Here is a 24028-nt window from a genome sequence, read left to right as displayed (position 1 = left end):
GACCACGTCACCAGGTAAGTCACTGTCAAGTCAGTTGTCGTTTTTTTCGAACCCGCTGGTTGGACGATATTGATCGGTCTTTTCTAGAACATGAACTTGTAGCCTTTGTAACTTTATCAACCTGAGACACCTGCTTTGTCTTGCGTGTGTGATGTACCACACTAGCAAAAAGTGTTGCAAGCCTTCGGTCCCCGTGGACCGTGTGATTTGGCTAATCGCCAATTGAGTTGCCGTCGTTCTCCCCCGGATCTGGCTCACCAGGTGGGTCTGTCACTCAGACACCATGCCTACTCGCAAAGACGTCCGGCCACATCCTGGACTGGCTTAGATTTCCTGCCCTGACTGCACTCCGTTGGGTCACACAGCATTCGCCCTTTTGCAGTCGTTCGGCTGCCGATGATATTTTAGCCCATCTCACGAGAAGGAGGGAGAGAACGCAGCGCATGCAGGAGGTTTATCAACCTCAGTATTTTGACCTTTCAGATCATGTATGTTTGCAGGTCAAGACCAGTGTCCATGTCAGAAAACGGTGTCGCACTTGGTAACACACAGGATCCCGACAACAAGTCTTCATCACTTGTCAGTGAGCCCAAAACACAAACTCACCTATACAGGTAAACGATATGACCAACCAGCCAACAGTACAGGTCGGACAGTCAGGAAGAACGGCTTCAGGGTAACTGCACCTGAAAGAGCTTCCAGAAAGGGTGCTAATCTCTGAGATTTACTAATGGAAAAGCGTATTTTGGTGTTTGCTCCTATTGCGGTACAACAGTGAGCTTAACTAATGTCTTATGTTTATTCGGTTTTCGGGCGTTCGCAGACTTCCCAGGGATGTCATTCTGTGCTCGATGCGTCCGTCCTGGAGCAGTATTCTTCAGCAGTTAAACAGATACTCGAGATGTGTAGTTTGGAAGTCGGAAGTCTTGTGCTTTAAAAACTGTGACGAGTCTGACGTGGATAGTTTGAGTGGCACGCTTCTTCGGCAAGCTCATCGATCGCAGCCTGACTGAGCTCGATCGCAGTGAATATTACTTTGGAATCCAAACTACAGGGAGGGAGTTAGGAGTTTTGATCGAATTTATCGATTACCGGGTTCGATCGACATGTAATCAGTCTCTCATCCCATCACGATATTGGCTGAAAACATGCTATCGCTCATATTCGCAGCAAACAGTTCTCGTGAAAGATTCCTCAATCTCTGTGCTGCAAAAAGTGGACAGTCTACAACAGCATGTTCACGAAGATATTACGCTAGAACTTGCCTAGGTATGTGTGGTCTACGATAGGCATGTATGTTTGACTAAACCGTTAGATTTGGAAAGATTTAGCGAAAGTCCAACACAAGCAAAATCATTGCGTCTCGAAGTAAATGGCTAATCGTCATCCGGAATAACTATCAAGCGAAATAGGGAATTCCATCGAAAAGTGGATTTCGCAAATTTAGAAAGTTTGGGACAGAGAGGGTATAGTTTAATCGAATGGAAAACATCGTAGTACCGGTTTCACAGGATGCCTACTGGTAACCTTCTTACCTCTACATTGTTCAGGGCGTCATGGTTGGTATGGGACAGAAGGATAGCTACGTTGGTGATGAAGCCCAGTCCAAACGAGGTATCCTCACCCTCAAATACCCAATCGAACACGGCATCGTGACCAACTGGGATGATATGGAGAAGATCTGGCACCATGCGTTCTACAATGAGTTGAGAATCGCACCTGAGGAACACCCCATTCTGCTCACCGAAGCCCCGTTGAATCCGAAGGCCAACCGAGAGAAGATGACACAGATCATGTTCGAAACATTCAACTCACCAGCCATGTATGTGGGCATCCAGGCTGTGCTGTCCCTGTACGCGTCGGGTCGTACGACCGGTATCGTGCTGGACTCTGGTGACGGTGTCACACACGCAGTCCCAATCTATGAGGGTTACGCGCTTCCTCACGCCATCCTCCGTCTCGATCTGGCTGGTCGTGATCTGACTGACTACCTGATGAAAATCCTGACCGAGCGTGGTTACAGTTTCACGACAACGGCCGAGCGAGAAATCGTGCGTGATATCAAGGAGAAGTTGTGCTACGTGGCTCTGGACTTCGAGCAGGAGATGGCGACCGCGGCATCGAGCTCCTCACTGGAGAAGAGCTACGAACTGCCTGATGGTCAGGTGATCACGATTGGTAACGAGCGGTTCCGTTGTCCCGAGGCTCTGTTCCAACCGAGCTTCTTGGGTATGGAATCTTCGTTGCCCCACCGGAGCGTAAATACTCGGTTTGGATTGGTGGTTCGATCTTGGCTTCGTTGTCCACGTTCCAACAGATGTGGATCTCGAAACAGGAATACGACGAGTCTGGTCCAGGTATCGTGCACCGCAAATGCTTCTAACTTATTCATATTCGTTTAGTTTACTATCTGGAAGTATTCATCCTGTTATTCAATGCTGCATGCTCTCAATAAACTCTATTTATCAGTGTGCCTCAAAGTGTCTCTTGTAACTGTAATGGATGCTCTTGACCGGTGACCTGGTTAGCATGTAAGGTTTTCAGCGGCTATTGATGAAGACCGAATATCGCACCATAGGGATGCATTCAAGGAGATGCTGTAGTTTTTTGTCTGCTGTCCGCTGAAGAAAGAAGTGTTTCTGTTTATAGAACTATGTCGAACTTACGGAACTGGTTAAATGCCCTTCCCGAGTTTTCAAGGCACTCACAAATCAGGTAACGTAACGACTGTTAGGATTTTATAAAGGAAATTACTCACAAGGTTGCTTAAAACTCTTCGACAGCCCACGACCGGTTTCGCCCTTCTTGGGGCTCATCAGGTAGGCACAGCTTTCAGCAAACTTGTGAGGAGTTTCCTTTATGAAAATATACTGCGATATCTCGAATATCGTGGCAACTGAAACATGAGGCGGCCTGTGTGCAGCGAATTCAGTTGTAGAATATCATAAACGAGAGATTCAGTTGAGTCTCTCGTGGAAACTAAATTGGTTTGCAAATGAGTGCATTTCTCGAAAACGGTCCAATTTGGATTGAAGTAGAACATATGGTTGACGGAGACTCGGGGACTACGCCTACGTGATGGGCTCCAAGAAGGGCGAAACCGGTCATGGGCTGTCCAAGAGTTTTCAGCAACCTTGTAAGTAGTTTCCTTTGTGAAAATATGCTTCCGCATCTCGAAGATCGTACCAATGGGAACATGAAGCCACCTGTATGCAGGACATTCAGTTGAAGAACATCATTAAAGAGTGATTCATTTGAGTCTTTCGTGAAAACCAAACTGATTTGCAAATGAGTGGGTTCCTCGAAAATTGTTAGGACTGTTCGACTGAATTTGAAATATGAATACAAGGGCAGTCATACAGTACCTGACTATGAGTGAGTAAAGTTTACTTTAGAAGCTCTGAGAGGGTGAGGGGAAGTGAAAATCTGGAGCAATGACTCATAAACGCAATGGACAGAGCCAAGGAAACTGTCACTAGAGCTTTGGATGCGGGGTTAGGGACGGGAGAAATAACCCGTTTCCTGTTGGAGTACATCTATTTTCTGAACCCGGTTGGCCGATGCTGAGGACAGCTAACCGGTTTTGCGTTATGCCCAGATTATCCTGTTTGGTATTTGGTTCCCTGAAATGGTATGTGTGTGGGGTCGGTAATGGGTCTAAACGTTGGCAGCACATATGCGTTCATTTGTGCTCAATTGCTTCTGTTTATATGCAGGGTAAATATCGCAAGTAACTAACAAACATCTTGTCATTATTAGCAGAGGACGATGCAAACCGTGAGTACGACAAAAGACCACCGTGTGACATCCATACTGTGTCGTATTTTATACAGTAGCCGAGACCCCTTGGGCGCAATTCAGTCAATCGATGGTCCAGTCAATCATCTCACTCGTCTACCGACAGTCACGTGACAGTCTAGCTGGCATGGTCGCATTCAGTGAGCAGCACAGACCTTCATATCGAAACTTCGATTAATTTAGTAGATGAATTAATTCGATCAGGAGGGACTATCCATCAATGCAAGGGTGTGTTGCATACTAATGGCGATGAACATATGCAAGGGCACAACGAGTCGCCAGCTATCAATCACGCAATCTGGCACCACTTGTGAATAGTTTTGACAAAAATTGATCGCCTTATTCCAAGCATTCAGTAGCTGGATACGCAGTTCCTTCACAACTAAGCCATTCACCCCAAAGTCTGCCCAAACCACTTGTTTGTATCCTCTTATGTCCAGCACAAATCTTGGAAGGTCGCAAGTAAGTTCGGAAGGAGGAAGATAACAGCGGTGCACGTGTGTTCACAATTTCTAGGGTCACAATTCAGAGTCTTCGTCTGCTCTCCGAAACTTGTACAACACAGTCGGGGACAAAGTGATTTGCATTCAGTACAATCCACATCCTGACAAGGCGAATGGATGTACTTCCCCTGCTTTGTATATTTGATTCTCGCTTCCGGCAACGACTATTGAATCGGAATACCTGAAATGAAACACTGACGCCTCACTATCGTGCAACCCCATTTTATTGGAAGGTCGTATTTTGAAGAAAAGAGGAAAAGTGGATGGGGAAGGGATTTCGTGTCATCGATCAATTGGAAGCCATTGTTTTAGAAGGGCATAGTGGACTTGGTAAAACGTACGGATTTCGTGTTAGCGTACACCTCCATACACTTATCCGGGCAATGTGGATAGAAACTGATACCAAGAACACCACTGACATCGATTAGAAGCCATGTTTTGCAGCGTTACAAGCAATGCACATGAAGAATTACGTGTGCCCAAGACGAGCGGCACCAACAGACCCGGACGTTTCGTACATATGCCTCTGCTAGATCAAAGACCGACCATCTCTCTGCTTTGACCACTCCGAAATAAACAGAAAAACAGCACCCACTTCGTCAAAAAATGGTTTGATATGCGCAATTCCTGACCTGAAGGATACAGCTTTTGCTGATGAATACATCCTCGATTGCACACTCGTTTTCTATTTGCCTCATTACGGGTTCACCGACACTAAACCACACGAGCTATTACTCTGAGACAACGGTGATCAGGGATCTGATCATCTCACAGTTCCGCTGCTTGAACAGGCCAAGTCTCGGAGCCGTACAACAAAACAGCCCATTCCGGAGCCTGGTACACTAGTTCTTTCAGATTCGGAGATATACTGGCTTGCCACTACAGATGTCTAAATTTAGCAAACGCCACCACAGTCTTGAAGATTCCCTCATTGATCTCATTTGGTACACTACAATCGGAACTAATGCAAGTTCCAACATATGCAGAACGCTTCACACCATCGAGGGCCTCTCCTTGGGTTGTAAACGACCTGTTGAATGACCGCTTATCCAGAAGCAGGATCTTACACGCTGTGGGTGCAAATGCATGTCAAGGGATCTGATGAATCTGGTCAGTTTGTCCAAAGGCACCTGCGCTTTATTCTCGTCAAAGAAGAAAACGATGCCGTCCGTGTTTCCCAGACCGACCGGGTTTTCGTTGTCAGCTGTTTAAACATCGGGCTTCTAGTGTTCACCTCATTGTCTCCCACATCACAAAACTAAATAAAAGTGGAGGGATTGGGTATCCTTGACGGATTCCACTTTGTTCACGGAAACTTTGAGAGAGTTCTCCGTATAGCCTCACGTTTGGAAGTATGAGAATACAAAGGACTGACTGTTCACAGACTTCCGGGACACTCCTTACCGAGCAATAGAAGACCAGGAGTACTAAACTATGGGTCACCTATCTGTAGGGTGTTGTTCTACAAGTGTGAATATTTGATCAACGCAGCCCCAAGCAGGCCGGATTCCCGCTTACTGCCCTCAAGTCCGTGTTTCACAAGCTACCCTAAACCGGCGGACGATGAGTGCTGCCAGAGTGGCATCAAGCTGATTCCCTCGTGATCATAACGCTCAACATGGGCTGCTTTTTTGAGAATTCGCACCATAATTAGTTCCTCGCAGTTGTCTGGGGGCAGGTCATCCAAAGGATCAGTGATTGACGAAGGTCGGCCTGAGTGAGTAGACCCTAGATCAGCCCACGGACGCACAACAGTTTTACACTTCCAACCTCAGCGGACTTTCACTCACAACGCACTGATGATATCACCTCGGTTGGTGATGAAACGTTTGCAATAAAAATTGACCAGATCAGCGAATAAACCAACGATCCTCATTGCCAACTTAGGTATCACTATTCTCTCCATTTACGAAGAGGAGAAACTGTTTGTTCTCAACAATAGTCGGACTGATCAGGGAAGTGTGAATGACTGGACCTGAGTTCGCACAGATTCATCGATTCTCGCGTCCATTTACCTGATCCTATCTTCCAGATGACTGACTGGAAACGTGTGAAGCCCCCTCGAAGGGAGTACCTGAATATCTTTTCCCAAAAAGGATTTTACGCTAAATCTGAAGCTCTCTCAGGACAGGTCTTTCTTGGAGGGTTTACTGTATCTGGCCGGATGAAACACAAAATATGAATCAAATCTCGAACGTGATTTCATCGTTGGCGCTGATTTTTAATTCTTGTACTCACACATACTTCAGCTGTTCCAACCGAAGCCTTTTGTCATTCCGGTCCATTTTATGCTGCTTGACCGACCCACTTGTTCCATCGGCACAAATTTACACCTGTGCTATTAATAGCAACCGAGGCATGTGTAGGCGTGTTCCGCTGACCTAAAATCAATGAGTTTCAAGGTCACGGAAATCTGAGCTCATGATACAGCCGCATTCATGAAGACAAAACAGCCACTCGATTCTTTAAGGCTTGCTTAGGTAGACATTGGACCACATGATCTAACACGGGAGACCGTACTTTTCTGGAGGGTTCGGTCATAAACCATCCTTAATCTCAGGTTTCTCTTGATCACCCGTGAATTTTGTAGCCCACACTCTGTCTGACAGCGTTACAAGTGGTCGTTGAGAGCGCCTCATCCACTCTCTCAAGCTAACTTGTTCAGTCGATAGTGTTGTGGCCGCCCACGCACAATAGTTTCCCTTCCAAAACCGTGCTCCCGCTCTAACCTCTTCAAGATTTCGTCAGAAGTTTCTCACCAATACGCCCTAATCAAATTCAACTCCTACACGAAGGAAACACGCTTCGCACTCCGTTTCGACGACTGAATTGAAATCGGTGTTTTTTGGCTTGAAGTAAGCATTCATGTGAGTTTGACCTCGATTGCGAGTCATTACTATCCATAAGATCGACGAAAACTTTGGACAGCCCCGCACCGACTTATCTCTTTTTGAGGCTCAGCAGATAGACCCAGTCCCAGAATTTTGCTCAAACTTATACATCGAAGTGTATGCACATTGTGATAAGTACTCGTTTACTGATTACATCGATGTTGCTAGACTATTCAGTAGAAGATAAGAGGAATCTTTCGACAAATACACTCATTTTCATAGAACTTTGTTTTTTCCCGGGGGACTCATTTGGAACTCAGAAGAACATCATCCAATTTCATCATTGTGTGGGTTCAATTAAAACACAAGTTTCGTGGGAATTCAGGGGCCGTGCCAACCTGATAAACCCCGAGGAGGGTGAAACCAGTCGCGGAGTTCAAAAGTTTTCAGCAACCTTGTGAGTAGTGTGTTACTTCCATAAAACAGGAATCTTTCTTTTTCAACCGGGTGTCAACTTAAACCGAGTCTTTCTTTGTAAATGAATTTTTATTGAAGCACGTGTGAAGTTTGATGTTCACGTCCAATATGACTCGTTCCACTAATGCTCCGAACTTGATCAGGACTCGGCAGAATAACTGTGCAAAATAACTGTGCAGAATAACTGTTCAAAACGTTGTTGATGTGAGCTTGACTTCCACAGATCCCGAAACCCATTCACAATTAATCAAAATTTGTCCAGGAAGTTTTAAGCGTCCGTGGCGCTCCCTGACTGGGAAGGTGTGACAGGTGGATCAATCGATCGACATAACTAGGACAGTTGCTGGGGCATCGGGCCAAATAATCAGATCGTCCAAACGTGAACACATTCGCCTCTGTTCAGACGCGATCATTCAGATGCGTCCTATGGTGTGGCTGTAACACGGATGCCCTGATGGGCTTGCCAGCGCGGCTAAACAGCGAAACTCGAGCCCAGTGCTTCCCCCCTCCAGCAGAATAACTGTGCTAGACCAGGACTGTTCAAACGAGAGTGAAGCGAATGTGAACTCCATAAAAAGGGTAGCCAGAAAGCCATCCGTAAGGACAACCAGTCGCATAGGCAGCAGCTTCGACAGGTGCAAAATCTACTTGTTGTTTGTTGAATTGGTGGAATTGTGGACAGACAGCAGGTTTCGACACATTTTGGATTTATAAACACAGACGTTTATCCACAGACATCCCACATCAAAGGAATGCTCGGAGAACTGACTTAGTGTCTGACTTACCTGAAGAATTCATGAAACAGAAACAGCCATAAAAGGAGGCTTGTTTCAATCCGGAAATGCTCCAGCTGATATCGATTACCTTGGAGAAGTCTCCTTGTCTTTTGCTGACGCCTATGCTTTTGTTATATCTGCTGATTCGCCGACCTGTGGTATCTGCTGTTAACCCGCTCCAGTGCCTACTGCCGGAGAAAAAAGACTCACAGAAGGGAACACAACAGCTATATTCCGAACAAGCGAGTTCGAGGGCGGGAGTGTGTGTGAGCGCGAGATCAAAAGTTACAGTGGCCCCATGCTATTTAAAGGGGACTTTCTGAAACTAATACAGGCTGTCTGATAGGTGTTAGTGAACACCCGTCAACATCGATCGTGCCTCTATGAAACGCCTGAACGCTGATCACATTCGGTCGTGCTTCTGTGGCGTGCATGAACACTCATCAGCTTTTGCTGAATTGATTGAATGATTGACTGGCCTGGATGCTTGCCGGCTTTCCTGTTGAGATTTCGGTGGAGCAGTAGGTTCCGGGTGTTCTGAGGATACTGTCGGGAATCTGACCTTTCTGATAGCTTTATTGCAGTTCGTTGGGAAGAATCGATCGGGTTCTTGTTACTTACCGTTCACCCTTGCAACACGTTGAATGTATAAAAAATGTCTCATAGCGTGCGTTAGATTTCCGGCCGGACAAACAACAGAACAATTAATGCTATCGAGGAGGGCATGCAACCATAAAACCCGGTAAAATCAACTCGTCATCTATCAATATCTAGAGTAATATCGGGGAACGCAAAGACAGTCTGTTGCCGTGCGTGGTCTTCATGTGGGGGAACACGTTCCCTCGCCAACACTGAAAAATGGCTTTGGTATATTTTATGTGATCTTGGCGGCTCGGTTGCGGAGTGCTGCGCGACGGAAAAATGCAATGTTTTTTCTATTTATCTATGAGGTCAAGTACTTTAAACCCAAAAATCCGAACCAGTTCAACCGGAATTTTTGAAATTCATTTGGGAGGGTAAGAATTGACCAACTATTGCTCTCCTCATCAGAACACTATCGGCCACGGCCATTGACCTGGCCGCGGATTTTCGTTCAACAAAGCGAGGGAGGCATGGAATTTGAGCAGCCGATTGTTCGCTTTTGGAGTTACTCAGTTTTGGTCGATTTTACTGAACCTTCTTTCTTTATCAGGTTTTATTGAGCTCCGTGATTCAGTAATGATCTGCACACCAATTCAAGGTAAAATCTGACTGCTGGAGCCTGGTGGAGGGAGGCCACAGGTTTTAGATTATCCCGGATTTTCTTGAGATGCGCACTGTTGATGATTCCCACTAAGGACGGGACAGCTGCACAGTGCTGTTCTTCGGTTCTTCAGCATTACCTGCAGGATGCAATGTCTGTTGAAGAAATAGCCAACTATCCTCACACATTCAACAATAAGCTTTCCTTTGGTGGACCAGGTAATAAGAACCCCTCGAAACATACACGCATACTTTCCCAACCAAACAACCGGTATTTTTTCTAGACTGTGATCGCTTTGCTTTACTTTTGGCTGGATTTTATTTCTCATCCTCAATCTTCATCCAAAAATGTTTGGAAATACAATGTTTGGTCGGTGTCGAACAGGACATGAGTCACACAAGTCACGTTTGTCTCAAACACCCACATGCCTGCTTATTACTGCCTACCTGTGCAGGTGGTGTGCACACTGAACGTGCCAATGATCGAAGGCAACAAACGAGCACACGACGGTTCAAGCGAAGTCATTTTTTGGTGGCTAGGTGAAGTGTCTCTACCTGCGCGCAGAAATTTTGACATTCTTGGGAGGGTAAGTAGTGTGTGGACCAAGCAGTCTGGAAAAGTTGACAAGCTAGAGAATCTTCGGTGTTCCTCATGATCTGAGGAAAATATTCGTCCTGGCCGCTGTTTTCGTTCAGTGACATGTCGTTCCAGTCAGTTGGAAATTAAACGTATTCAATTATTTTTGTGAAGTAGTTTTTAGATAAACTGTTCGGTAGCTCTGACAGGAAGCCAACGATCTGGTGCTTCCCGAAATACAATGACAGGCGAGAAATATCGTTTATCGATAAAATTATCAGACCTATATGAAGGGTTATCGATCCATCAGAACTCGGGGAGGTTGTCTGGCAATCATTCTGAAATGAGGTACATAGAATGTCACAGTGAAGATAAATGACTCATGGATGTTTTCCAACATCCATGGACTTTAGCTTGTGAGCAATCGTATAGACTTCCCTAGGTCAGTATTTTATTGATAGCTGTGTGTCAGAATGGGGACCAATTGGAACACAGTAACTATAATTGGAAATCCTCAACTAAAGCTTGAAAAGTCCAGAAACCGCGGGTTCGCTCCATCCATCCATGATCTTCTAATTCGCAAATTCCTGTCTTGACCAATGAGCTATTTTGCGTCGCATTTGGGGAGCTCTGCGCTCAGAATCCTGTCCTACTTTAGGGTCATGATCACAACTCGCTACTCCATTGTTGGCTGAACGGACGATCATATTCCAAGCACTTTTCAGTCACTAGTACCTAGAATTGCAACAATAACTAGTTCGCCAAATTGATGTGAAATGTTAAATAAATCGGTAAAAACAGTTTATCCCTGTAACAGTTTCACGGGAGGGTATCGAATAGACCTGCTAATCTTATTGCACATGTTTTATATAGCGAATAGTCTTAGGTTTATTCGGAGAAATTGGTGTATTGACACAAAGAAGCGTAAGAACAACTAGGTGAGGGAGACAATCCTGGTTGTTGGTGTATGAAGGTTGCTTGGGACTTCTCATGAGATACATTCGAAAGATGTCAAGGTTTCACACACACACACACACACACACACCGCTACGGTGTGAATCCACAGCTGGAGGTAGAAAAAGCATCTTTGACCCTTAACTAATTGGTGCTGGCGACCCTAATTTTCGTCACCTTCAGTGGTTTGACCTGCATGATACCTGCGAGGTATAAGAAATTGAATAAGACGTCTTTCACTAACAAGTCCTCGTAAAGATACTCCACTATGGTGAAAGGAAGAAGGCCTTCGTTGCGGAGTTGTTTATTAGAGAAACACCAACTGAACAGTTGCAGACTATTGGACAGGGGAGCAGAACTCTCATATGAATCTTATTTTATGAAAACTGAACATCGATCCTCTCCTTGAATCCGTCTTCCTGAAATTTCCTGGGTATTCATTGACTGCTACTCAAATGCGAGCAAATGCTACAAAGCGACTCCACATATTCCGCAATAGATCTCACTTTTCAAATGACGCGAAGCGGATTCACGAGGGAACATGCTACTCGCATGCTCCCATCAGTAGTAGCACTGTTACAATGGTAGTATATGTGAATGAGTAATCACAGTGGTCCGGTGTCTCTTGGTTCGAACTCCTGCTCACGCGGTAATCCTTTGAAAGGTCTAAAGGGCCTTCCATCGCTTGCTGATTACAGCTGAGTACCGATTTTTCCGAATGTGTACGGCTCCGACGTTGACGAAGTCACCATGAGGACTAAACCAAAGAAGTATATCCTGAAATCAGATATTTTCCGTAAGGTTAGGAGCCAACATTAACCTAGTTGTTGACAAGGATTGAAGATATATATGTGTATCTAGAATCTCCCAGGGGAATCTCCGTTTTTTTTTAAAAAAAATCTCCCCCATTGAAGAATTCCGAATCACAAAATACTCAAAAAAACAGTTTTACTTTAGCATACCCTTCGATTTCATTCCCAGGAAGGTGAATGAAACACAAGGTGTCCCATTTGCAAGTCTATCAATGACACTTGCCAAGTTTGACAAAACCGAGGGCTGGCATACAGGAAGTTTCTTATCAAAAAATTACGAAGATGGTTCAAAGTAAGGAACAAAAGTCCAATATGGTTACGGCAAAGTCAGGGGAATTCACTCCCAATACAAAGTTCTCCACTGACTGTAAACCAGTATCTCTGAAACTTGTGTTATAAGCAAGTCAGGAATAGGAATGTTTCAATAAAGATCCCGTTCGGCGCGTGAAGTCACTAGTACTTTTCTGTCTCTATCGGAAGCCATCAACAGCAGGGATCTGACAAATTTCCGGCGAGATTCGAACACGCAGTCTGTCGGCTAGTAATCGAAGTCGTTCACTCAACAAGGTTTTTATGATTCACTCCCGGGGTCAATGTAAACCGAACGACCTGGTGTTTCTCATAACTCGTACCCCGAGGTTTAACCGTATAGATGAGTTTCGACCGAATTAGTTTTGCTCACTTCATCACAGATCCCTTTGTGTGTGAATGATGTTCAGCCACTAAAAGGAGTAGGTTTTGTTGCTCCAGTCATTCTGTCATGGAGTATTTGTCGGCTGTGGGCCGGTGTTCACTCTCAAACTGAGTTCGAACCCTGGGTGACATCGGTCATGACAACGCATCCCTCAGAGAGTAGATCTTCAGACGAAACTGGTAAAGGTAACATGAAGCACACATAATATTCAGTGTCTGTGTGGATCACGTCCCACTGTGTGTGTGTGTGTGTGAACCAGCTAACCTATTATTTTTGGAGATGGTATTCAAACCATTCTCTCACAGCATAGTGTATTTGGACTACGAAAAATTTCTGGCGCTGCACACCGACTGACATCTGTGTGAACGTCTATCTTCGGGAATATTGAAGCATGTTAGAGATTGTGACAGACATAGCACCAAATTCACGTGACTCGTCGTTAGTGAGTTGATCCAACAAGTTTGTAGTTCCATCCCGAGGGCACCAGTTGTCTGTGCGTGTGTTGGTTGGCTGATTGACGTTCACATTGAATGTCTTGGTGTTCAGCGAGGTATTCGGAAGTCGACTCAACTTTTGTTGGTACGTTCAAGCGTTGTGAATAGGCATCCACGAAGTCCATAGCACAGCCAAAATTGATGTCTACTCGAAGACATCAAAAATTAGCCCTTTACATGGTTGGAGCCAATTTAGTTCGCCTCAGTCAATGAACAAGCCTATGTTAAGACATAGCAACGCTTGTGAGCAACTCGAAATGAACAGGGACTTTGTCATCTGCACTACGAATGAACTAATACCAACGGACATTTTACCATCAGACAGAAGGAGCCGGTGTTGAATCATATCTGATTCATCCATGGTCACGCTAGAAGGTGCTACACTGAACCCGGTGATGCCTTCGGAAGCTTTACGAACCATCTGTAGATGATGCTTCATTAGTTTGTGATTGAATCACTGTTCCGATGCTTACTTTGAGAGCATTTAAACAAACCCACCTATGCGTTATGTTCACTTGTGAAAATCAGCGCGATATACTACTGACCCGTCGCGCAGACAGACAGACGTCGTGTCTACAGAAAGCCAACTTGGAGAGGTCACTGAACCCGGTGTTCGTTTCGATTAGCGTGAACGCGAATCTAGTGTGATGCCTTCTCAGCATGACGACGGAATATGCATTGAAGCAGGGTTTTGAACCACTCTTAAACACCCTGATAGATTCTTTGGAAGGACTGCGAAGCCGAATAAAACGACCATATTTACACGGAAGCATGTCCTGGCGCGTCTGTCATACTGAGGAGACAAAGTCAGGTAGATGTGCATTCAGAGGTGTAGTAAAATGCTGAAATACATAGATTGCACAACTGGTTGACGCACACTTTTCACCGGACAACCGCTGAAGGACGGATGTCCTCATCAGGCCACTTCTGTCTGTTTGCCTGATGCTGTGGGGCTAGGCCGATCGACACGACCGGATGGTCTGGACATCCTGGCTGGCGAACGGCCTAGTATGACACATGAACAGCTCGTCTTTGGCCCATCTGGGTGATGTTGGAGTAGTAACTTGACAGCATGCGGCTGATTAAGCGAATCCATTTGATTGTGTGGTTTAGCACACGTGGCTGTTTACGTGCTCCTGACTGAGGGTAGTCACGTGCAAAGGCGATACGGGACACATAAACCGACTCAGATTTGACTTGACACTAAAGCTTCGGATGTACAACAAGAAATTCCAAATTGTGTATAAAATTTTTCCAACTGTTTTAGACTAAATCATGGGCAAACTTTGGCATTTGTAAGGTCGTTCAGTATTGGTCGGAGCTAGTTGCTGGGATGCCCCTTGCCACTGAAGAAGACGTTTCCCGTCAGAATCACAGACCTAATGTAATTTCACTCAAACACACAAAAAACAAGGCAATATCAGATTGTGATCAGTCGCATAAACGGTGATCGTGTGAAGTTAGCAGGACTTACAGCACGCAACGCGACCAGTTGAGCGTTATTCATCAAACTGAGTCACATACGGTCTACAACATCCAGTCCCCTGATCAGCTCGTGATGATACACACATGTTTGTGCCACATGAAGAGTGTCGTCTGGTAGTCGAACGTTAGCAAGAAATGAAATGGTTTCGTATACTACATTGCCACAGGCGTACAAGGTTATAGACTAGTTGGGTCACTGGAAAACAGCAACTTCCTTGAGAGCGAGGCGGCCAACAAACCCCGAACCTTAGCTTCGCATGATTCTGCCGTTGATTCCACGTTCTGAAGGTCGAATCCCAACAATAATTGGACAAACCCAATGTTCCACTCGAACCCACGCAAAACGAGCGCAACTGTTGTCTACCCCGCCCCCCCCCCAATGATATCAGGACAACTTTGCTGCTCTCTCTTGAAGGATTATTTCACATTTCGTTGGACTGTTGGAACGATTTCATCCAGATTACTAAAACGCTATTGCGTGAAACGGTTGTTTTTTTCTGCGATTACACATTTGTTGGTTTAATACTTTGAGAGAATCACGCTCACAGAGCAGCGAATATTCGCTCTCGTTTTTGGGTGGTGATAATAGAAAAGAAAGTGTGCTATCATTTTGGGTATTGCACTTTACGAAAGCCCTACCGGTGATTTTCTTGGTGTTTCACTTATGAAAAATATAGCAGGTTATTTTTAATCACGTTCATTAGGTTGCCTTTCATTGGGCAGCGTCAAATAACACTTTGGCCGTCTTAGCTCGACTGCTCCAAGACTTAATGATAACACTTTGTCAGAAAGATTACAGTCCTGGAAGGAAGTTCAGGGCGTCCGAAGCCTACTGGGAACCGCCAAAATCACGTCATAAAATGGCCAGAAAAACCAGCTGCCTATTGGACGCTCAATCAACCAATCAGGGACAAGTGACAGTGCCCGATTGTGACCTAGAGGCTATGCCTGCAATCACCTATCATCGACCTGACAGCCTTGATTCCGGGTTATGACCTTTAACAGTGCGCCTTCAAACGTAGTGACGCCGTCCGTAATTTTACACCAACATGTTCGCAATAAAGCTGTTGTGCTTTTGTTGGGTGAATCTTTTCGGTCTCTGAAGTTCGGCAACCGAGTTTTGCAGTTGATCACAACACACTTCAACCTCCATTGTCCACCAAGTGGAGAACGGAGTGATTCACCTGAAGGTAGAGTTCATTATAAATTTGCGTGTTTGCAGTGCTTTGGCTCAGAAACAGGAATTTCCTATTGCAAACCTGCCATAACTTTTCGATAAATAGATAGGAATGAACAGCCGTGTTAGGTTGCACTTTCCAAATACGCATCTACGAGTCTCTTCTTCGAGGTCGGCCGATACCAGGAGTCCAGTCCTTTTGTCGCCATCTTCAGTTCACTTGCGGTTGCGATTATTCAGAGTTATCAGGCTGCCTGCCAGCCTACGTACTGTCCACTGACGATTGACGAAAATAAAATAGAAGTCGGTAATGAACTGGAGTATTGGTAGCTCGGGTGCATTTTTCGGTAGTTGATCACGTGGTTGTTGATCTGTTTGCCGAGTTTGAAAGTTGACTTACAAACTTTTGGTCATCATTTGACGATACATCATCAGCGAGCTGTTGGGTGCATGATTCCTCTCTGCGGAATTCCTCTTATATAGTTTTCAGCCAGGTTGGTTACTGATAGTCATCTCATTTGGGACCTGATGGGTCTGTCTGTGATCTGTGTTGCGTTGTGGTCTGTATTTATTGCTTTCGATTTCTTCACTACACACACTGCCGTTGTTGGTCCATTCCTGATCCGTATGGCTTCGTGGTCCACCTTTCTGTTGTCTGATTGGTTGAAGATGTACCCTCTATTATTAGTAGTTTACCCCGAATATCGCTGGAACATGAATTGGCCTCCGTGTATTACGTTCAGTTGAAGAGCATCATGAGGGAGAAAATCAGCTGGGAATAAGTTGAGTCTTCTGATAAAAACAGTGTTGTGAGGATCATGGATTTTCGCGTGAAGGTAGAACATAAAGTTAAGTACAAACCCTACGTTGCTGAGTAAACATGCTTTGGGTTTCATTATTTTGATGTATGGTGCACCCCGGATAAGGTAAATACCGCAGCAGATATGTGCACTTCAACACGAATCATGAATTCAAGTAAGCCTGACTTCAGAAATAATATAAATTCATTGTACAACTTAGAATAAAAGGAAAGACGACGTAGCTTTTCCCGATACCTTGCGCCCTATAAACAAGCTGAGATGCCTGATGCTGGCTATCTCACATTGAGTTAATTGCATAGCTTACATTGAACCATGTGAAAGGATATGCGATCCAGGAACACTTTGTCCGGCGTCAAACCCCTCAACTCTACTGTCCAAGTGGATCATAACAATACTTACATTATGATCAACGATTGCCGAGGCACCATTTTACGGTCATCTATGTCATCAGTTATCAGCGAATCATCAACTAGCAAGGCGTTGTGTGCCCAACTACTATCTTTATAGAGTAGTGTAATCTCCCTAAGAACGGTCTAAACGTAACCGAATGGATTCTCGTACATTTTTAGACAGCGTTCAAACCAGACGCAGTTTTTTTATCACAGGTGATTTTTCATGAGGCATGACAACTACTTTCATTTGCACATGAGTTCAGTTTTGACAGCAGACTCAACTAAACCCAACTGAGTCGTCTATTGATGGTGCCTTGAGGTGAATTATCGAAATCTGTCCAATTTGGGTTCAAGCAGAACATAAGGTTGACGGAAACTCGGGAACTGCGCCTTCCTGATGAGTCCCAAGTGAAGCGAAACTGGCCGTTGGCTGTGGAAGTTTTGAGTGACCTTATGAGTAGCGTGTTACGTTTAGACAGTGTTTGACCCATTCACTAATGATGTTCGAATCTGAAATGTATGGTCGGAAAACACAGTAACCGGCTCCACGGTGCGATAGTGTATCAGCTGGATTCACTCGCTTCGGTTTATGCCACCTGTTCAATGACCCTTCACACAGCCGAACGGAACGGACAGCCCGTGCTTTTGGCCGCTCCAGGGCATGTCAGGGCGACTGTGGCTTGCCCTGACCGGAGCACTTCCTCAGCTGCCACGGCAACAAAGAGCTGCGGCCCTGACGCGTCCAAGCCCCCTCAGCCTGTGTACCCTCCGTCCCGGATACCGTTGAAGACGGCGTCGCTTGAAATCGCTAACTTTACCCAATTTCGATGGTACCACAGCAACTAAGCCGATCTGGACGAAATTTGAGAAGCTGAGATGAGACATCATCAAGATTGTCCTTCATTCGTTGACTATTTATGGGAAAGGTTAAAGAGATGGAAGATTGGAAAAGGAACTTTTATGGCCTAGTAGTGTATAGGCAAGGGAGACGAAGCATCGCCGGGGCAGCTGGCAGCGATTTTTCACTTCGCCGATGGATACCATGGTAACCTGTGTTACTAGTTTTGGAAACCAACGGGCAGCTCGTTCTATCAGTATTCCCGATTAAATTTTCTACAATTTTTTTGAAGCAAAAGTCTGCTGATGGTCTACTAGATGCCTGTACCGTTTGAACACAATTTGAAGTGCTCGCAAAGATCATTTAGTCTGGAAATCATAACCTTAAGAAAGGTAGGATTGTGCCTCGCCACTGCTTTGCCCCAATAATCATAAGCTGTATCGAGGACGGGGTTTCCGGAACGCAGGTGAAGTAAAACGGGGCAGTACATACTGAAGTGGACCCCTAGGTAGCTTGTGAGTGCATTTAAATACATGGGTGTCTTCACTCGCAAACACTTGAAGGCCCCTAGTCTCCAGTATCATCCACGTATAGCTCAGTTCATCATACCTTACATCTCGTTTTTGAATAATACGTTAGGTACGTTCGTCATCAAGCGTCGGTTCTTCTTATCTTTTGAGCAATTATTTGGGAAGAATTCCGGTCGTGCCGTGGTTAGACGTCAACCAAAGTGCCTTACGTCTGCACGCGCGTATCTAGTAGTATGTTGCATTTGTAGAGTAGTCTCGCGTTGTCTGCGAGTATATGTTTTGTTTCGATAGGGTTCCAACTTGCGAATACAATTGTAAACGTTAATAAAACAGGATATGTGGCTCTGTGCAAACTAGCCTTCAAGATTGCATATGTGAGCTGCCAAACTTTTGAGATTTTAGAAAAAACTATGACTGTGCACAAAACCTTGGATGGTGTTTACACCATCCGAATGAGTGGAGTCCACCTGATCCAAAATGTGTAGCTTTCAGTGGCACTATTACCGACTGAATCAATCCACGTGAATACAAGTCTGTGGCCCACCCCCAGACTTGAAGCCGTTCTTTTAAAATTTGAATGCATTGTTTTAGGGCGAGTGGTTAAGTGTGTAAAAGCCTGTTGTAGAGACAGTTTAAATTGAAAATTCATGATCGATCGAGTCGTTTCTCTTAACCAAGCGTGAAATTTAGGTTCCACTTACACCCGAAATTCGTGGATTCGAGTGTATCCTGTTCCCACACAGAACATGAATAGAGTATACTGTGTTGTAATGTGGCACGTTGATTGGGTTATAAAGAGCGCAAAATTACTGACCTGAAGGTCCGTGGTTCGGACCCGACCTTTGCATCTCGACCTCCCTTGTCCAGGCTTGGGCAACCTGGTAGTATCGTAGCCCTTATGCTTCCTTCGGACGACTTGGCAGTACCGAAAGGGTACCGAAAGAATGATTTATTTTCTATCATTAATCTGGTTATATTCCGCCACATTTCATTAGAAATGGGCCGCACCAGAAATCAAACAGAAAACAAACAGAAAAGTTACGCATTACAGAGGCGACCTGACTGAATCCCAGTTGATTCTATCTCACATAATGTTCTCCAACTGAGTGTTTCACTTGATACGAGATGTCGCACGCACTACTCATAAAAAACCTAAGGACTGAGCTTTCTTGGTGAGCTCAAGAAGGGTGAAATCGGTCGTAGTCTTTTAGCAACCTCATGAGTAGTGTTCGATAAAGAATCGTTTCACATTAGCAGGGAAAATTGTGGGTCGACTTGGCTCTGCTTTTTTGGTTGCTATGCTCGTTCCCATGACCATCATTCATTTTCCTGTTTATCGATGGCAATTACCAATGAAAACGACTGACCACTCGATTTGTGCCCTCATTTGAATGACTTGTTTTTGGAATTTGATATGGGCAGAATATGGTTCCATCAAAAAAACTGTCTCGCTCAAAATATGTAGGGGGTGGAAGCATCTGAAACACTAGTTTCATCTCCGTTCTGAACCCCACGACATCTGGGCACAGCCACACTCTACCATTTCGGGTTGTTTGGCCTAGTCAGGATACATAATTTGGCTACTAGCATGAATGCTCGTTTGGGGGTGTTATCGATCCGTTATTTGAAAAAATGTGCGAATGTGCTCGCTAAATCATACACATACTCACTGAGATGACAGACGTTTTTGCTATGGTTATTTGTGCTCACTTTTTTGTAGGCCAGAATAAGGGTAGCGATTGGAAGCATATCTTATCGGTATGCGCAGTTGCGCACAGACGCACGCGTACTCCTAATGGTGGATCGATTAAAATGCAGTGGTACCATGGTCACTTCAGGTTGCATAGTTGTGGATGAAAAGCTCACCCCTCCCCACCACACACCTCGTCACAAACGTAACCACACATTGCATAACTGACCGTGTTTGGTTCACCTGGGGCCATGGTGCGACGACGCACATCAACAACAACAACAGATGTAGGCACAATTTGGAATTTTTGCTCTGGCTTACATTGCAAAGAGAAGCTGGCGGGTGAATTCAATCACGGGCGCACCACAGCAGACTTATTCAAACTCTGATTTGAGCTGTCTCATCACCGTGGTGCTGTGTGTGTGTGTGTCGATGTCAGGTTGCGTGTTGATTTCGCTTCGTCACTTTAAAGTGTGCTGCTTTTTTCAGCCATTGGATAGTCGCCAACCTACATAGAGGTGCGCAGACGCAGAGGTGCGTGCATTTGTGTGCGTGTTGAGGAACGAACAACCCCTATCTCATTCGGAGGCTGATTCAGGGGCTATAGAAAGGCCCACGCACGTCACAGTGAGCACGAGGAGCATATTTTTCTCAGCCTCTTATGGTGTGGCAGTCTGCGGATTGCGGGACGGTACAAGCACTTGTGTTAACTTTCGTTCCGGGGAAACCAAAGGTCTCACTGCAGTTTCCCCGCCACTTTCTTTGCTTGTATTCCTTTTCTTTTGCTGACTTATAACACGTACCATAACCTAGTACCCTTTGTCAATCGGTCGCACCCTTTGAAAGCCACTTTTTGAGGACTTTCCAGATCCTCAATTTTGTCTTCGCCCGGCTCTCCAGCCTGTGTACAATTGAGAAGGTCGGTCANCCACCGAGAGAAGTTTGAACGGCATTCCTCGTGTAAACAGGGAGTGAAAAGGGAGCGGGTTTTTCGTCCTCCACCTTCTCACATTCCCCTCAAAAACCTAGATTCCGCTATCTGTAAAGTCAACTCCAGTTGGATTGTCAAAACGAAGCCCAAATGGCATCCGGTAAGTTAACCTTTCTAGATAACTTGATTGCTTTTCCCGAAATCTAAGCCACATTGATTCGGAGGCCTTCCGGTTTCACTGGGATTTGTTAAAATTTGAAAACTGTCAGCTAGTTTGAATTTTGTCCTTGATGTGAATCATAAAAGTTGAAAATATAACTACTTATGGATACCGATTACGTGAGGCAAGTCATGATTATCCAGATTATCCACTAAACAGTCCTAGCGAATCGATGCCTGATAGTATTCACGCATGAATCACTGATTACTGCTCAGTCTCTTGCTGCTCAAACATTGATGGAAGTTATGGCATTGTTAGTTAAGAAAATCAGTTTTTTCTATCGATTTTCTGTCGTGTAGACCTAGTGTGAACTCCTGTTTATGCGTTTTGCTATCAGTCCCATTCACAGTAAAAAATCAATAAATGGTTGATATCTGTTCTACATAACATCTGGAATAACTGAAAAGTGTTATCCTTATACAGACGGACTGCCGGCAAGTGATCACAAATTAGCGTGCTTTTTTTAACGTCGCTTACTAGCACGTTACTTCAAAACAGGGGCTTTCATGCGGACTTGTTGTTGATTACTACAATGTAAATTAGCAACGGGGACGGGCGTATCTATGGGGATCTAACTTGCATCCATTTTGGGGTTACCTCTGTAACAGTCTCTTAGTTACACATGGCACTAGTAAGCACACTGTGCATACCATATTGCCGGGCGATCCTCAACGAGACTTTTATTTGGGAGAATATGGCGAGTAAACACCTGTCCTTGCGAATTTGCCATATTCTCATAATCTGGTCAGTGCTATGAACGACTAATATACACCTTTTTCTTGTTCTACCTGTCGCCCACCAAGCGAGTGTTACTCACAGCTTCAAATTATCGATTGTTGGACGTGGTTCGGACAAGTCTGAGAATTAGTTCCACATTTATTTTGTGTTTCTACTGATGTTGTCCACTGTCCTGGTGGCCCCGCACTGGTAAATATGGTAGATACAGTAGCCCTTTCTCTTAGGGAAACAACTTCTGGTTCTTTTGGGATGTCCCCTTAACTAGAGGTGGTATATATCTTCTGGTTAAAATTCACCGGAATCTGAGTGTATTTTAACGAGGGAATTAAGTTTTCAAATACTTACGAAACTCGCTTAACGGTGGCTGACGCATACTGAAATAAGTTCAGTAACTAATGTTACTTTTGACACTGTGGGACTCGAATAATAATCGATAAAAGCGACAACTCGTCACGAAGACGTTATCTTATGTAACAACGGAAAACGACGATGATACTTACTGGGGATTCTGTGAATACTGTTTTTTCGTACTCTCATCTTTCAGCTTTCCGTCTTTAGTTGGTCGTTCAGCTGTGAACTGCACCAAAGAATGGCCAGTGTTTAGCTAGGATGATCTTACCAGTGTAGTGGCTTGGGGAGTACCTTGAGGGCGAACAAGAACGTATCGTCTCTTCGGTTCGATTACGATGGAGAAACTTCCATGCCTTCAAAATTCGCACCTCAATGATAGTGATGCCTCTCGGAAGTTTCCTCGAGAGAGAGAGGACGACACAAGTAATCCTTCATAAAACGTTGATTCAAACAGTTAATGAAGCGTCCAGCTAGTTGTTTACAGTCATCTGTTTACAAAAGCTGCAACTCACCTCACAAAGCAAATAGAAACGCTGCTCAGAAAATTTTGCATGTCGGTGTCGACTTGCCACCATACATGCTCACGTATGATAACATAGTTATGGCCTCATACGAATCAGCAACACTGCCAGTATGCGAAGAGGTGAAATTTCCTGAAGTGTGACTGATGTTTCTACGGCAACATTTCTGCAAAACTATCCAGAATATTGAATCCACCAACCTGCTATATTCTTCATATGTGGTTACTAAAGAGTGGTAAAACAATCCAGGGATCTTTCGGATTGCGGACTTTCAACATTCCTGCCACTGAGGTTCTTTTGTATTCCTCCGACGGGATCGAATGTCATTCTTTTGAAATCACTGGGATGTTTTAAATTCATGCGGATATTTTGCTTGAAATGCCACCGCTGGCTGTGAGACCATCCCTATCCGGAAGCTCCTTGCTGAGGGGTTCACCGTGCCTAGTGTGTTGTCAATGCGAATTTACAGCCGATAAAAAAACAGCACAAAACTTTGAAAGTACGGATACTAAGATCCAAGTGGATAGTCTGTAGATTAAAAACTAGTGTCGCTGAATTTCGGTAACTGAGAAATGTTTTGTGCAAGAAAAGTTGGCTAATTCATTCCGTTTGTTTCAGTGGGAGAGTAACTAGACTTTGTTACATGGAATTTGGGAAGATACTATGAGGCCATTAATAGGCTGAATTACCCGACAAGCTTCGTTTTATTTCAACTGGAAAAACAGGTCAAGAATAGCTGCCAACATCAAGACACTACTTTCAAGTGTTTCTGAGATTTGCGATGAACTCACTTCAATTCACACTGGTTGTAAGCTAATACTAGCTATCTGAGCAATATGCACGCGAGGCTCCTGTTGATGAATGAATGCGAGTCATTGCTCTTTTGTACGTGTGACAGGTGAAAAGTTGAGCTGGACCTCTGCATGTTCCGCAGTACATACAGATCACAAGGGCACAGTAGATGGGATTGGTGCACGTGTGTCTGTTTACGGTGCCGACAACAGGATCACTATCCGTACTCCCCAGGGTTCTAAATGCTTTTTTGGCCTATCTGACTGGGCAACTATGGGCCACCGGTTAGGTGTGTCGATGCTTTAGGGAAATACCGCCTTCTAGTTACCCCCTGGCTACATTCCACCGGGTTTATACAGGGTGTTTAGGTGGCTACACACTCTA

General features: G+C 44.8%; 3 protein-coding genes across 3 annotated transcripts in view; 2 read left to right on the top strand and 1 right to left on the bottom strand.

Annotated features, from left to right (window-relative positions):
* T265_15319 (hypothetical protein) overlaps positions 1-2357 on the top strand; it is a gene marked incomplete at both ends in the record, with an annotated part of 4460 nt that extends 2103 nt beyond the window's left edge. Inside the window, one exon of the mRNA XM_009177565.1 lies at positions 1551-2357. Within this exon, the coding sequence (XP_009175829.1) occupies positions 1551-2357 (807 nt within the window). The remainder of the gene's footprint in view (positions 1-1550) is intronic.
* Positions 2358-10499: 8142 nt separating this feature from the next.
* Positions 10500-24028, bottom strand: part of T265_11025 (hypothetical protein) — a gene marked incomplete at both ends in the record, with an annotated part of 84741 nt that continues 71212 nt past the window's right edge. The window contains 2 exons of the mRNA XM_009177563.1: positions 10500-10542; positions 22481-22557. Coding sequence (XP_009175827.1) covers positions 10500-10542; positions 22481-22557 — 120 coding nt within the window. The remainder of the gene's footprint in view (positions 10543-22480; positions 22558-24028) is intronic.
* The window catches only part of T265_11024 (hypothetical protein), a gene marked incomplete at both ends in the record, with an annotated part of 101697 nt that continues 98327 nt past the window's right edge, over positions 20659-24028 (top strand). The window contains one exon of the mRNA XM_009177564.1: positions 20659-21182. The remainder of the gene's footprint in view (positions 21183-24028) is intronic.

This window comes from Opisthorchis viverrini (genome assembly GCF_000715545.1).
Source record: "Opisthorchis viverrini unplaced genomic scaffold opera_v5_439, whole genome shotgun sequence".
Taxonomy (NCBI): Eukaryota; Metazoa; Platyhelminthes; class Trematoda; order Opisthorchiida; family Opisthorchiidae; genus Opisthorchis; species Opisthorchis viverrini.
This window is presented reverse-complemented; position numbering and strand designations above follow the sequence as displayed.